At 38.1% G+C, this 16,833-nt stretch overlaps 2 protein-coding genes across 2 annotated transcripts in view; one reads left to right on the forward strand and one right to left on the reverse strand.

The window, feature by feature from the left end:
- The window catches only part of MED15 (mediator complex subunit 15), a 57,301-nt gene extending 53,585 nt beyond the window's left edge, over positions 1–3,716 (reverse strand). The window contains exon 1 of the mRNA XM_089255460.1: positions 3,628–3,716. Coding sequence (XP_089111586.1) covers positions 3,628–3,692 — 65 coding nt within the window. The 5' untranslated portion in view covers positions 3,693–3,716. The remainder of the gene's footprint in view (positions 1–3,627) is intronic.
- Positions 3,717–7,657: 3,941 nt separating this feature from the next.
- Positions 7,658–16,833, forward strand: part of LOC149064980 (uncharacterized) — a 54,954-nt gene continuing 45,778 nt past the window's right edge. Inside the window, exon 1 of the mRNA XM_089255464.1 lies at positions 7,658–8,353. Within this exon, the coding sequence (XP_089111590.1) occupies positions 8,339–8,353 (15 nt within the window). The 5' untranslated portion in view covers positions 7,658–8,338. The remainder of the gene's footprint in view (positions 8,354–16,833) is intronic.

Consider the following 16,833-nt stretch of genomic DNA (forward strand, 5'->3'; position numbering starts at 1 on the left):
GATACGTAAGTTACGAGACATGAAAATAAAAGAAAAACAATGTGTTAACGACAGCCGTTAAAGATAACTCTTCTTCTTCTAGTGTTTTTCTAACTGCTGTCAACCATGTGATAGGTATATATATATATAGCTTGAATTAATTAAGAGGGAAATATTTTAGCTTCTAGACTCACAAGAGCAACAATTGAAATTCAATGAAAAATTTTGGGTCTTGAAGTCTTTTATCATCATATTAGGCATAATCTGTATTTGCAAAATTGTGTTCTGTTAATTATATATATGAAGGTGTTACTTAGTGGCCTCCATTTTGTGTGTTCAGATATATATATATTTCCATTTATTTAAAATTATTTTTTTTTAACTTCAAAATTGAAAATGCAAAATATAAAGTTAATTTAAAAATAAAAAAAAAAGCTGTTTAAAGAGTTGGAATAGAAAAATTTGTATTAAATATACATTACACCATTGGTATTTATTCACATTATTATAATATTGTCTAATAAAAAATAACATTTATGTGTTGTTTCACAAAAATGCAATGATTATAACTGACTATGCGTATTTGGTACCTTGAATATAATGTATTTTCTAAAGAAAAGTGTTTGGACAGGTTTGTGGCAGGGTTTTGGACAAGCACGGTCCTAAATACAGTACCTGCTTCATAATCATACATGAAAAATAAGATGTGAAGTAGAAATAACATTTATAACAAACTAAAAAATTAAAAACAGTTTTTATTTACACAAGAGAGATGTTAATTTACTATCAGATTTCCAACTTAAAACCATCAATTTGGTGAAACTTAAAAAAAAATCAAATGACACCTATTGAAAGATTTTTGATTTAGTTAGTTTTATAATCTGCTAGTATTTTTTTTAAAATAGGTTAGAATCACAAAGGGGAAAAAACATTTTGAAGTTTCACGCACTTTTGGACAGTTTTAAACGTCCGAAACCCCAACCCTGGTTTTGAAGTATATGCATTTGTCCTTTAATCCTGAAGTTCTTGCGCGGAAGAAAAACTTTCATCTCACCATATTTCACATAAAAGCTGTATTTCATCACATCTGAATTTTTTATTTTTATAGCTACGTGTGGCGCTTTAACTGTGTCATGGCTCCTGTCCCAATTGACATCCCTGCAATATCCAGGAACCACAAGGGGGGGGGGGCCCATATAGCCCCAGGATGAGAACCACTTCACTTACAAGGAATAACAATTCACTTTACAAGAAATTAATAGTTATAGAGCAAAACATTTTAAAGCATAAGCTTCGGTTCCCCCCCTGGCTAGAGCCCTCCTAGCGGGCAGAGCCATCTTAATATGCATGGGCAGAAGTGCGTTTACAAGGGGGTTTAGCGGCTATAGCCCAGATTGGCACATTTAGAGAGGAAAAAAATTCCAAGTAATGATTGGTTGAGAAAATGAGTAGAATGAGAAAAGGGCAGCCACAATGGGTAAAAAAATGAATGAATCTAAAAAAATGATTGTAAAACCATGAATCTTTTTGTGCCTAGTGTAACATTACCATTTAGGCCAGTATTTCTTGATTGGTACCGGGCCCAGACACCAGTCAAACTGGACAGTGAATAGTTCACAGATTCATTTTTTACCCATTTATACCCCCATTAGGAATGCGTATGACCGGGCCTTCTAGTCACATAAAAGAAATCAACCAGCTGCGGGATTCCAAAGGTTGAGAACCACTGATTTAGACCCCCGCAGAAATGGTCCTTATGTCAATGAGTAACCAAGCGAATCACCTAGAGAGTTCGCAAGCATGTGAATGAACAAAAGAGCAACCTGAACAGTCTGCGAGCACTTGAGTGATTCAAGATAGTGTTCGAGCAGGGGCGTAAGCAGGATCTACCCTTGGAGGGGAAACAAAAAGCTTGGGGGAGGGATTAAAAATTTTCTTACCACCCATCAAAAAGCATTTAAATTAACAAAAACAGATTAATATGCACATAAAGGGAATTTTCTTTTGATATTTTAATTTTTCCACCAAAATATAAATTTTTTCCCTCTAATTTTTGGTTGACTGGGGAGGGGGCACAAGACTCCTGAGCATACCCCTGCATTCATGCATGTGAGTGATCAAAACAGTGAGAGACCAGGTCGGTCACTGACTTAAAGAACCTAGACATGGGCAGAGATACGGGGGGGGGGGGGGGCAGACAATGCTCCCTTCAACATCAAAGATGCGTGCAAGTGACCCAAGACATTTATAGGTCAATTATTAACATCAATCATGTCCCCCACCCAGACTTTCAAGTTTATCTCAGCCTATGAATCTGACTGCAAACCGGCTTGTTCGTGCAAATCAGCTACTTTAATGAGAGCATGAGCTGACAGACAGCTTGAGTTCTAACCACCGTGGTTCTATGTTGATCAGGTGTCTGCACTAAGTCTGATGTTGATATGGTTGCTTCTGGGAAGCCCATTGTAACCAGATCGATTTCTAAAGAGGAGCAAACCAGCAAAGGGCAGAAATGCAGTCCATGAACCTAGAGTGTGTGCGAACATAAGAATGATCAAAAGAGTTATCTAGAAAGTAATGGACATGGTCTCTCACAACTTTAGGACCTTTGGCACACCTCTCTGTAGTGAATTTATAGCATGAAGAAACAAAAAAAAAAAATCTGAATTACGCTGGCCCTCCAGATGGAGTTCTGTCCACCCCATAAGAATGGGGACGGGCGAATAGCGATGGACTATCAGTGAGCAACAGAGATCTAGAGATTTCATGAGTATGGGAGTAACCAAAAGAGTGACAAAGTATGTGTATACATGTGAATGACCAAAAGGGTGATCTAGAGTGTAAGCACTGGAGTAGAGGGCGAAGGACTAGATAAGAAAGAGTGTAATCATTCGAGTGAACAAAAGATGAACTGAGTGACAGAAGCATATTTACTGGGGCAGGGACCATGTTTTGCCCTGGGCGGCAAACTGTTTAAAAAAAAAATTAGATAAGAATGGAAGTAAGGCAGAAAAATTTGTGTAGTTCAAGAGCGGCATAAACCATTAATCCGCCTCTATGCATAGGCTTATCTGAGTAAAGGCTAGGGTCTTTAGAGACCCTCATCACCCTGCATAATAATTCATATGAACTGTGTTAGACTGGTCAGGGCTGTCTTAGGAGTATCATGGGCCCCGGGCCAATTGATTTTTCTGAGGCCCTACCAAACAAATTGTCGAAAATTTCAACCAGATCTCATTTTTATGAGGCAACTCTTCACTTGAGATCCCCGGGCCGTGCCTTAAGACGCCACTGGCTCCAATGAATAGTTTGGCCCAGGAGGGCCTAATGATATTTAAATGGTCCCACACTTGTAGAGGCCATATATACATATATATACATACATACAACCATATAATTTACAGAGCTGAGAACCTTTTTTCAAGGGGCACCTTGAATTTGAAACCTAGATTTTAGATAAAAACTTTGAATTATACAACGATTAAAAGAAAAAAAAAAGATTGGTAAGTAAATATAGAAGGATTTATAGACACCGGCACAAAATCAAAGCAAGATTTTTAATAATGAATTAATAAATTTGTCAATGATACATCAATTGATAATTAATTATACGGTGATTATTACGCAAAATAAATTGAAATTGTTTACATTTTTCCTCTGACATTTTGCCGAAAGCTTTGAGTACGCCAAGATTGATCTTGACCTTCCGCCATGTTTGAAATCTAAAAGAAACTGGTGTTGCCATTACACGTGGAAAAAAGTTTTTGTATTGGGTAAATTTTATTTATTTTTTAAAAATTGTATTTCAAAATAAATTCCTGCATTTTCTTATTGGAGTTTAGTTTCCCATTTTTAAGAAGGATTTTTTAAAGTTTCTTTTTATTTCTGTGTGTTTATGAATGTTTTCATAGTCTGATTGCCGTGACCATACATCACGTTTTCTCGGGAGAGAATTATTATTTTTGATATTGTATTTAGCTGATTCATCGTTTTAATCAAAATTCCCATTTTGTCACGTATGCTAAAAAGTTTACGTTGGAAATTTCCAACCAAGAAATCATTATTCAAAGTTGGTTGTTAATCAATGAAATGTCCCGTTTTCTAATATAGTCTAGTTAATGATGAGAAACATCACGTGACACAGTTCAGGTCGACCATAGGTCAAAGCTTTTAATCATTTGAAAGAGCGCACGAAACGTATAGTTGCCTGGGATTTTTTTGTCCTTGCAAAAAAATATTTATTCAACTTACAGCTTTCTTTTTTTTCTCCCTCGCGACCCTTCCTAATATTCGCCCTAAAGCCCATGGCAGGCAAAGAGGACGTTAAATTGTATTATATTGTATTGAAACGTGGTTATAGGTGCTGATCCCGGGGGAGGGGAAGCCCCTTACATGAGATCTGTCATTATATCATGACGAGACAGACACATTTTTGACACAAGATATGTGAAAAATGTATCAGTCTTGTAAAATGCAGGACGCCAATAGCCATCTCCCAACGGACACATCACCCTGATTCCACGCATGCCGGTAATCATGTGTAGATTGTGTACAATGGTCCACTTAAGATTCTCAAATAGCTCATGGATGAATGTATGGGGATGTAAATATGGGATGGGAGGGGGGGGTTGACAGGACTCTAGCCCTGGGGCCCGGGACGATTATCATAATTTTTTTGCTTTTTCACGCTATAAATTAGCTACAGAACGGGCCCGTTAAAAGTCTTACCGAGGGGCCCGCAAAAGATCTCAGCCTAGGGGCCCCGCTACAGGATGTAGGGGCCATGGGGGGGGGGTGCATAGGCTAGCCAACACAAATGATTTTTGCGGTTGACATAGATAGACTTGAGGGTCTGGGAGAGTTGGGCATGATTATATGATGATGTCAATATATATACACATATATACATATATATTAGGTTAACTGTACACTTCTTTTATGTTGAGGGGGGTGCTCTCCCCCCCCCCCCAGACTTTCAAGTCAATCTACGCCAGGGCATGGATGTTTGCCTCCTCAGCGCTTTGCAAAATGTGATCAGTCTGGAACTGGAGGAAGAAGAGAAATGAATGGGCAATCGCACCGGGGATATTGAAGGGCGTAAAATTTTTAAGACAAAAAAAAACAAAAAACAACGATATAAAATCATCGACTTTACCCAGGTAAAAGGGGCCCTATTATAATATAATATAGCTCCCAGTATATAAAAATTCAGTTGCAAAAAATTTCATATTTTTAAATGCAATATTTATCGCGAGGGAGAGAGACATACTAGACATATAAAATCAGTATGTTTTGGCAACTTATCACTGTGTTGGCAAGTTATCATTGGCTCAAAAGTTGCCATTTTTAGGGACTACACAAATAGAAAGAACTCAATTATTTTATTTATTCACAATAGATAACAATCAAAATTTTTGACAGCTACAGAATTTTTCAAACTTTGAATTTAATTAATCTTTCGCAATTTGTGAACCATACCCTCAATTATTGGCGATAAATGCTAAAAACATTGAAGTTTTCAGCATTTATCGTTAATATTGCATTCGAAAATATGTAGCTTTTCAGCATTTATCGTTAATATTAAAAACATGAAATTTTTTGTAAATGACTTCTCATAGTCAATTTCTCTGTTTTTTATGCATACGACCCCTCAAACAAATTTTTTTGTGATTTTAAATAATTGCACGTCATTGAAAACTTAAATTATTTAGAGAGACATAGATGGCTTTTGTCTCAGCCCGAGATATCAAGGAAACAGTTATTTTCCGGATATTATGCTGAGGTGAACTCGGAAAGAAAAGTCATTACGTCTCTACTTCACTAATGCCTCTACTTCAGCGCCTCACGCCACAGTGCGTGAAATAAGGAAGGCAGGGTCATGCCTCCAGTGGTGTAGATGGTAGCATGCTTGCCCGGTATGCAAGAGGGCCTGGGTTCGAGTCCCGGTGGAGACGTGATGACTTTTCTTTCCGAGTTCACCTCAGCATAATATCTGGAAAATAACTATTTCCTTAAGTTATTAACTATACTATAAGTGACAGTATGTTTCTAAAATCAACGGTTACAAACAGTTTGGGAAAACCTGTTGGACAGACAATTGTGACTAAACAATTTAGGAACACCTTCCGCTGTTTGGATGGAATTCCTTCAGAGGCCCCATTTGACCCGCAGACCAAAGCTTGAGCACCACTGCTGTTGAACAATTCTGGTAAGCGTAAGATGACCAGACATCTACCACTTTTATTTACAATTTGGAAGGTAGATAGAAGCACTTCTTAAACACTTGATACGCGCACCTGCCTCAGGTGTCATATACCCCTAGCAACAGGGAGTAAGTAGCTTTGAAACTGTGCAACTCGAACGGTCACAGGGCGTCGCTGTAAGAGAGGTGAAACATAAAAGAGGGCAAGGAAGAAAATAATTGCAGAAAAAATGTTAGGTCTGTTAAAAATTCATGGAATAACTCGCAGAGAAAATTATTCTGCTCGGGGACCTGGGGCAGTGAGCATGTTGCCCCAGCCTAGTTACGGCCGTGAGTAGAAGGATACATCATATGGGGGGGGGGGATCACTAATGACAATATAGAAATAAACGGAGGTAAAAAGAACAACTTTTTTCATAGGGTTAGGGGCCATTCAAGTATTACGTAAACAGAATTTCAGCCATTTTGACCCCCCCCCCTCCCTGTCAGCAAAATTTCGTCAGCAGCTTAGAATATTTCATATCTTCAAAAAAAGGTGGTTGATGACGTAAGCAACCTTAAACCCCCCCCCCCCCGGCATCAAAAGTGAGCAAATCCGAAACCCCCTCCCCCTTCGATGCTGACGTAATACTTTAATGACCCCTTACAACAAAGCTTCATAATGGTGGGGAGAGAGGAAAGAAAACAAAGATAACTTATTGGAATTTATTCCACTAGAGTTTGGACGCAATATTACGTCCTTGATTGTAAAGCGGTCATCACTTTCGTGTACCCTGCACGTTGCGCAAAGCACTGATGTTATTAGACGCCGTAAGAAGAACAAAAACTGGTTAGGAATTTGAAAATATATTAAAAGCGATATTTTTAGTGAAATATAATGAAGTGTCAATGCAAACTTTCTTCAAAAATATCGTTATAGAGAGATTTGTCGTAGTAAAGGATACCGTTGTATCGAGAGAAGTTTATCATTAGACTATAGGCAATATTGCAAACAAGATTTGAAAATCATCTTTGTAGTGGGTAGCAAGGTTTCACTGTATTTACTCTCTAGTAGAGGAGTTCTTGACTTTTTTTGTCCCATGGGGCCCTTTATGTCAATAAGACGCAAGCCTGGGACACCCCCCCACCCCGTGAAAAAAGTTAAGAAATGCTATTTATGTGAGACGTGATATCTTTGTACAAGAGTTTTTCCTTCATGACTGATACCCCGCATAGTTAATATCCTGTTAAAAATGAATGTTCAGTGGATGCAGATGAAGTGGGATTAAAAACCACTAAATTAACGGTTCGTTGTGCGGTTAACTGGGCGATTCAGTGACGTATGCCACTCATAATGAACTGTTTGTTGTCTTAGCGCTAGTAGAAACAGCGGTCCGCCCTCGCATCTGGTTGACAGTCCATACACACCGAGTCATTGTGTGCCGATTGTTTTCATCCTCTTTCGGCGGCGCAATCGAAAATCAACGAAGCTGAAAATATCACAATGCTATGGAAAAAGTTAATAAGCCGAAATTCATTTCACGCGTGATGTCGGAGGCGAAAGAGAAAAGAGCTATGGAATAATATTATAGCGAGGTAGCATATAGAAAACGAAAGAAAAAGAAAAGTACTGTATGTAAGCGGAATTTCCGCCGCAAAAAAAAAGAAAGAAAAGCAACAACAACAACAACAACATCCCGAACCACACCACCATCTTCAACTATTCCATCCCAACTGCAGCAAAGCAAGAGTCGTGACGGAAACTGAGCCATTCACTGATTCTTATTGGCCAGTTTTCTCTTCTGCCTCCGGCAGAACTTGGTAACAAAAAAAAAAAGATGTGTGCTTTCGTTTTCTTCCTTTAATCATTTTTTTCTACTTGCTAGTTTATAAAAATTTTCGTAAAGGACATCGAAGAAGTGTCGTGTCATCGAGGTGATCACATGCTCGCTCACGTCAATGGTTGAAAGAAAACAAAACGTTTCTCTACTCGACGGCAGATACTATAGGATCGTACCGGCGGCGACTACGACGTCGTTTTTTTCTTACTACTTCGCCTTGAAAATGGTGGTGTTTTAAAAGGATGCTGTTAGAATTTTGAGCGTCATCATCAGCAGCAGCAGCAGCAACCGGTGGCTTGGCGCCAATAATCCAGGATCTCGAGAAGAAAGGATTAACATGTTCAACAACATGGTAAGAGGAACTTAATCGAGGCTAAGGGGATACGGGGACGTTCAAATAATTAAAATAACGATTTGTTTGCACAAAATATACGTTTACGCAAACCAGGGATCTGGCGCATAATATAACCATAACGATATAATAATTATAAAACGGTAATAACCATAACGCATGGCCCTTGGAGACTTTTTTCGTGACCCACCGATCAGTTTCAGAAAATGAAAAAATTGAAAAACAATAAATTCTAAAATCAATGAAAGAAATAATTTCCTGGAAAAAATGAAAGAAATAATTTTTTGGAAAAAATGAAATAAGTGCTGTCAGAATTAAAAAAAAAACCATAAATCAACGAGATCAATAATTTTGTAATTTCTGTGATAGAAATTATTTCACAATCAATAAAAGAATAATTGCATGATTATTGAAAGAAATGATTTCAAGATATATTGAGGAGGATAATAATTTCTCCATTACCGAAATAAATTATTAAAGAATAATTCAAGTAATTTTGGATTGCAATTTAATCTTAGAATTATTTGATTTAATTAGTAATTAATCAAAAACTTTTTCGGAGTAGGTGAAAAATATTATTTAAGAACTAATCGAAATCGATAATTAATAAAAGAAATGATATCCGTATGAATGAAAGTCTTCAATTATTTTTGCCCTTGTTTAAATTTGGGCAGCCCCAGCGTCCCTCTTCTATTAAGATTTCACCGGATCCCCCCTATATGAGTTAGTGGCAGCAGGGCTTTGTGGGAAGTTTCAATTTGGTTCGCCGTGTCTGAAAAGACCACTGACGTAAACGATTTGTTAACGTAAAATATTTTAAAAAACAAACCACATTAAAATTCGTTCGTTAGTTACTTTTCTATTTCGATTTCTATAATTTAAAATATCATTTTGTCTACGAGAAATAATATCATTTCTAGTTTTCTTTGTGTTTGTTTTTTTTTTTTTTATCACAAACTGATATTCAAAATGTGCCTTGCGAATTTCAGTCAATTTATTGCAAATTTTACAAAATTGTTTCTTATGACTTATTTGAGAGAACTGAGCATGCATCAGTATTTTACTGCATAAAAAATTAGTATTTAATTGTTAAAAAGGCAAAAAAAAAAAAAAAAAAATTGTTGTCTCACCATTTATTTCCATTTTTATTTTTTTTCCCACATGCTCTTGAATACATGTTTTAATGCCCTTTTCCAAGCCGTGTCGCAACGAAGATTATTTTCGATGCTGCTCTTGCCTCTCAACAAATTTTACCATAAAGACCATATTTTAAACGAGCATACCCTCCGTTAGTGCAACATATTGTCCGGCTGTCCCCTTTTATTTTCGCAAAAATGTTTATTTTGTCACTACTTTGAGTTTCTAATTTTTATTTTTGAGTCGTAAATTCGATTATCGTGATGCAGATTGTGTATGTACGTTTGTCGTTAGGAAAATTCATCTTACCTACACCAAGGATAAAGTAATAGGCACCGGAACCCAAGGGCTCAGAGTGATTGATCCACCTATGACCCCCCCCCCACATCCTGGAGCAGGGCCCTTAGGCTGGGATCTTTTGCTGGCCCCCCTGGTCAGACTTTTCACGGGCTCCTTGTATAGTTAATTTATAGGGTGAAAAAGGAAAAAATTATGAGAATTGTCCCGGGTCCCGGAGCTAGAGCTCTCTCAGCTCCGACCTTGTGGAGGCCATGGATCCACCCCCTTCTACAATAAACTTTTGTAAGAGGCTTGGTCCTCCAAGAATTCATGGATATACAATGCATGTCCTCCCATGCGGACGTTTCTGAATTTCGTACGTATGGGACGTCCAGCAACTCTGCCTGAAAGACTAAACAAACAGAACAGAAACGCATTGCATGAAAAAATTTATCATATAATAATTTTTAAGAGTGCCTACCAGTCTAAATATGGGTTTGGTAGCCTAGTATAATATAATTCATAAAAAAAGGATTGTTCAAAAGTTTGAGAAAATTGAGAAAAAAAATAATGAGAGAAATAATTTCAGAATCAATGAGAAATAATTTCAGAATCAATGAGAAATAAATTCATAGTTAATGAGAAATAAATCCATAGTTAATGAGAAATAATTTTAGAATAACTGGAAGAAATTACTTTAGAATAATTAGTGAAAGAAATTAGAATAATTGGTGAAAGCGAAATTAGAATAATTGGTGAAAGCGAAATTAGAATAATTGGTGAAAGCGAAATTAGAATAATTGGTGAAAGCGAAATTAGAATAATTGGTGAAAGCGAAATTAGAATAATTGGTGAAAGCGAAATTAGAATAATTGGTGAAAGCGAAATTAGAATAATTGGTAAAAGAAATTAGAATAATTGGTAAAAGAAATTAGAATAATTAGTGAAAGAGAAATTACTTTAGAAATAATTAATGAAAGAAATAATTTCAAGCATGAAATTCGGAAATGAACTATGATTTCCGAAAGTATGTATGCAAATTTGAAGGCCTTATCCTATAAGGGTATTTGCAATCAGGTAGAGTGGGCCCCACAACATCACTTGACCTGAGGTGGACCATGGTGCAGTTAAGTTCTGCTGACATGGGTTATAGCAGAGGTCTTCAACTTTTATCTAGTCGCGAGTACTGCCTGCATCCATCATCAAAAGAAGAGCAGCCTCTTCGGCAAGTTTGACATTAGGAACGCATGAAATCAAGATGATTTCATTCGTAGAACGCAATTTGCACAATGCATTTAATTGCAACGTTTATCAAGTGCTCGCGAGTACCAAATCGGACACGATCATTGAGCACTCTGGGTGCTCGCGAGCAACGGTTTGACGATTCCTTGGTCATACCAGATGTTTTAAGTTACTAGCTGTCAACACGCATTTTAGCTTAACAGAAAATTATTAAGACAATATATAAAGATATTTTTTCTTCAATGCTAAATGTTTTTATAAAAATATTTTGATTACGTAGTTGTTTTTGGGGACGAGGGCCCCCTATTCCTTTGTGCACTCTTCTGGAGGTCAAGCGAAGCATTATATGATCATCTGATCATCGTTTAAACAAGGGGGTGCACAACCTCCTACCCGTGAGCTGCCAAGGGGTTCCATCCGGACCGCGAAAGTTGTTCTGGTAGAAAAGTATCAATATACACACAACACGATAAATACCTATGCTGGCCATATTTATTTCATAAAAATACGGTATATTGCCTAAGGAAAGGAAAGTTTTCATTTATAGCCAAAAATTTTGTCAAAGGCAAGTAAAGTTGCTATTTATAGCCAAAAAAATTGTCAAAGGCAAGAAAAGTTGCCAGTTACAATAAAAAAAAAAAATTTTCAAATGCAAGGAAAGTTCCCATTCAAAGAAGAAAATTTGTCAAAAATAAGTAAGCCCCTATAATTTCCATTGGTAGCCAAGTAAAGTTGATAACTATCAATAAAATTGCTGAAAAATCACCAATTGCAGAAAATGATAGATACTGAAAGTCAAAATGCAATTCACCAAAAAAAAAAAAAAAAACGAACATACACATGACTATAATTAATTGTGATAGAATCATAATTATCATAATAAAGTTTTATAAAAAAGTGGAGCGGGCGAAACCATGTCCCGTAAAATACCGGTCATATGGTCACTGTACACACACAAGTTTCTGGCCCGCGAGCTTGCAGAAATACCGCATATCTGACCCGCGGACTGAAAAGGTTGTGCTCCCCGGTTTAAACTGAGTAAACATCATATGCAATCGAATCACATAATCACCATACCAATAAATGATCGGAATTTATAATCACATCATAATCTTCTATTCAAGATATTATCACTATTAATCATTGCTTCGCCATGGGTCGTTAAAGGATTAAATTGCCGAGGCGATGTAGAGTTTCGATATGGGAACTTGTGATTCTGCTCTATGGTCGGTATTCAATGTCAATGTCTGAAAAGGTGAAGACCCCTGAAGACCCAGTGTGTAAAAACAGGTCCAGACACATTGTCTCGAGTTTCCATGGGACAATGTGCTTAAATTACCTTGTGTGGCTCTAGCCTCTGGATGTCTCTCAGTTCACTCGGTGGAAAAACAGGTGCACAAACTCCGGTCTGTAATGCAATTTCGAAAAATATTATCAGTAAAAATCCTTATTAAGTATTCCATAATACGCTAATACAGCGGTTCTCAATCTTTTTTGACTCGCGGAGCCCTTTCAAGTAAAAAAATTCTATGGCGGAGCCCCGTATACAGGCCAATTTTTTAATTATTCATCAAAGTTACTGATTTATTTTTACTATTTAAATATATTTATAATTATTTTTTAAAATTTTACTTGTTTTTTTTATTTTCCTCGTGTGGCCACGGAGCCCCAAGGACTCCGCGGAGCACCAGTTGAGAACTGTTGCGCTAATAGAACAGTGCAGTTAAATATATTCGAAATAGAATTTTACAGGGTGGGGGAAATTATACAAAGAATAAAACAGAATTATATATACAGTCAAACCTCGTTAGTGCGTCACCCGGTTAACAAGTCACTCCGCTTACTGGGTCACTTTTTGTAAGTCCCGATTGTCTTCAGGCAGGAATCAGCACATTTATGGCTTACTCCGTTTAACGAGTCACTCCGCTTACTAAGTCATATTTTTGCTCTCCCAAGAGTGACTCATTAACGAGGTTTGACTGTATATACACAATGAGCGAGTGACTGCAGTGACCGAGCGAGTGGGGGTGAGTAACCACATGAGTGACCGAGTAAGTTGGTGAGTGAGCAGGGCCGGTCCTAGAACTCTGCCGCCTGGGAGCACTACAATGCTGGGAGGCGAATAATATTTCGACGCTCTTAAGATACGACTATTTGACTTTTACTTACACGTTACTATATGAAATTCTCTAGCGAAGTGACATCCCTGAGTTCATACGTTTGTGACCAGAGGCGTACGCAGGCGAGGGGGCCAGTGCCCTCCTCAAGACTATTATCAAAAATTTAAAATATCTTTCAATATTTTAGTAAGAAGTTAAAATATCGAAAGAAAAATACCTTTTATACTGTGCATGTTGTCTTTATTCATTTCTGTTAAAATGATTTTTGAAGCTTAGTAGCTCAAAATTTCTCTACGAGAGATCGTGCTCCACAAACCCAACGTGCCTCTTCTAAAAGTCGATCTTGCGTACGCCAATGCTTGTGATCAGGGAGCGGGCAGTGCCGTCTTAACTCATGGGCCCATCTGGGCGCGGCCCGGGGGTCTCAAGACTGGAGGAGCCTCATAAACATGTGATCTGATTAACATTTACTAGAATTTACCAGAGAGGACTTCAGAAAAACCACTTGGCAAGGGGGGGGGGGTGCCATGATGCTGTTAAGAAGGCACTGGGTCTCGGCTATTTTAATGTTGAAGGTATGGTGCATCATGGGTAACGCAAACTCTACCACCAGCACAGCATAAACTTGATGGTCCTTGCACCAATAAAAAAAAATTCCAATCCAATCCGAAGGTGTTCTCTCGTTGTACCCTCGCTGTACCCTCGGATGGTTGTGATGCGATATATCGCAGCAAGTCCGTCGGAAAAATATTATATTTGTTTTTGGTGAAGTGCTGTTGCGCGATCTCCAAAAACACCCCCGACCCTTTTATGGTCAAAAATGTTTGTTTATCTGTCTTATATTACCTCTTAAAATTTGCCCCATGAATTTAAAATCCCCGTGTCTTTATGAGAAAGACATCAATGTACTAGGACCCCTTCCGCCACCTATCAAATACAACTGCTACTATTCTTCGATTCAAATTAGCAACCGGATTTTGATTAATGTGCCGTATGAAAAGAACAATATGATATGATATTAATTGATAATTGATAATATAATTTTATGAGTAAAATATTAAGTAAATTATCAAGTTTGCTTCAAAATTTTAACAGTTGTTATTTGTGCGTAGTAAAACAATATTAATAAAAATGGCAAAGTATTGCAATTTTAGAGGCGATTGCAATCTCATATCTTTGTGAAAAAAATTGAAATATCGACAAGAAAATATCATTATATGCTCTTTTAATCAATTTTATTAATCTGGAATGCGTTTTGAAGGTCGTCAACTAAATTCCCCGGAAGAGATTGTTTGTGCCAACTTCTCTAAAACCAGTACGTTCGTTCCCCTCCAAAAGTAGATCGTATATACGCAGAAAACACACATGATACATTCCTTGGCGTACGCCAAGGAATAAGATTGATTGTTGATCTCTAGTGGCGTCGCAAGGGACGCCATGATATAATACCCGGCGTGTCTTGAATGCGTACTTGAAAACGTGATTTTCAGAGGTTATGACTTTTGTGTCATTTTAAAAAAAGGAACTTATTACATTTGTCGCGTCCTTGACCCCCGTTTTCCCTAGGAGCCGGTTTTTTTTGCGCCGCGTACAACGCGAATCATCCACCGCGTCACGCCGGTCATTCATTGGTATTCAAAATTAAGAGAATTTTCACTTTCGGTCGATTCTGTCTGGAACATCTGGACAAATTTTAATGAAATTCGGTATGCAAACAAAATAAGCATGCAACAGTTATCGTGCACATGAATGCTCGTGCATTTCGACGAGAAACGTTCTTACCAGATGGGGGGTAGGGGGCGCAGGTGCGTCTCAACAATTTCGGGGCACCAAAAGTTTTTAGTGCGCCGTTTGCCACCGATTTTATTTCCGAGTTTTGCGGGGAAGGGAATCGGCATCTATTATTTCAGATGCAGGAATGCTGAGAAATACCCACGCTAAAACTTTTAAACACCATATTTAATGTAAATTAATACAAAAATTGATGAAAATTCAGCAATTGAAGGTTAACTTTAAACTAATTGAGAGAAACAATTCCCGAAATTGATGAATGTTTTAGAATTCATGAAGGAAATAATTTTCTAGGACGAATTAAATTTCAAAATTAATGAAATTTAAATTCCACAATTGATGAAAATTCTGAATCAGTGAAAAAAATAATTCCAAAATTCATGAAGAGAGAAATGATAATCGATAATGAAAGAAATAATTCCAGAATTGATGAAAGAAATAATTTCAGCATTAATGAAAATTCAGAATTAACGGAAGACATAGTTTCAGAATATTGATGAAGGGAGTTATGATTTTGGAATTGATGAAGGGAGTAATGATTATACAGGTCATGCAACGTGAATTCCTACTAAAAATTTACCTGTTTAAGGGTCTCTGTAGCAGTCAGCCCCCACTAATCCAGAAACGTTGTTTTTAGTTCTGGGAGGGTGATGACGAGCTGCAATTGCCCTCCCAAGAACCTCTCAGCCATGCTCAATATGGTTTAGTTCTCGAGACATGGCTGGCCACTCCATCCGGCGAATATATTCACTTTTCAGAAATTCGTCGACCATATCAGTGGACCCCTATGTGGACGTACATTGTCGTCCATTAAAATAAAATCAGAGCCCACTGCACCCTGAAAAGGTGAACATAAGGCTCTAAGATGTCAGCCCTATACCTGACAGCAGCTACAGATCCTCTGGTAAAGACACGGAGGTCTGTGCGCCCATCCGACGCGATGCCTGCCCGTAGCCCCCGCATCCTTGAGAAGGTCCCCTAGACTGGGACCTTTGGAGGACCCGCAAGCCAGATTTTTTACGGACATTTCTATAGTGAAATCATGGTATGAAGGAACCAAAAAATGATGGTAATTGTCCCATACTCCAAAGCTGCAGCCCTGTCAGCCCCAATCTTGTGGGCGTTTCACCGATCTTTTCTGAATTTTTTTTTGTTGCGTTCTCACAGAAATCAAACGTTTGAATGGAGATATGCAGACTATGAATAGCTGATGCGTAACGCCGCTGTGGTAGCCGAGTGGTCACAGTGAGGACCCGGGTTCGAACCCCATCCGTGTTATAGTGACAGTCGGCTGAAGTTATTCCCAACTTCGAGGCGCGAATGCGAGCTGATCTCTTCGTTAAAAAGTCTCGCCGCAGAGAGCAACAGGCCTACAAATGGTACAAATATTCAATCATGACACTTCAGTCACTTCACTTCTGAAATATAGATGGCCGTACTGAAAAATCAGACCCAACACTATATACGCACTCAGACTGTTCGGTACACGCATTCACACTTCAGTCACAGCTCATTCGGTAGTGAATCGCCCATGGCAATAGACCTGAGTTGTGCTCGGATTGAAAGAAAGAAAAGAAAGTTGATGCGTAACACTCTAGGAAAACACAAACGCGTAGCATGTTACACGTTTCTGCCGACGCAAAATGGTCCTGTGCTGTTCACGCGGGGCGCAAAAAAACCTGCTCCTAGGAAAACAAGTCTTTAGGAATTTCAAATATCTCTCGGTCAGTGCCGTTTCAATGCATGCGTTCACCCGGACACGGCCTGGAGACCCTCACAACGGTCTGTGAATTGGTTGGCGGGAATTTTTAGCCAGGTGTTGGTTTCAGAAAAATAACTCTGCCCTGAGGGGCCTATGATCAGACGCTTGTGCTTTCAAAAACCAACGACATTGGATGTTGTCTGGTCCGG

The sequence above is a fragment of the Pholcus phalangioides genome, unplaced genomic scaffold, assembly GCF_987345545.1.
Source record: "Pholcus phalangioides strain wild (caught in Gottingen) unplaced genomic scaffold, Ppha-v1.0 ptg000042l_1, whole genome shotgun sequence".
Classification (NCBI taxonomy): domain Eukaryota; kingdom Metazoa; phylum Arthropoda; class Arachnida; order Araneae; family Pholcidae; genus Pholcus; species Pholcus phalangioides.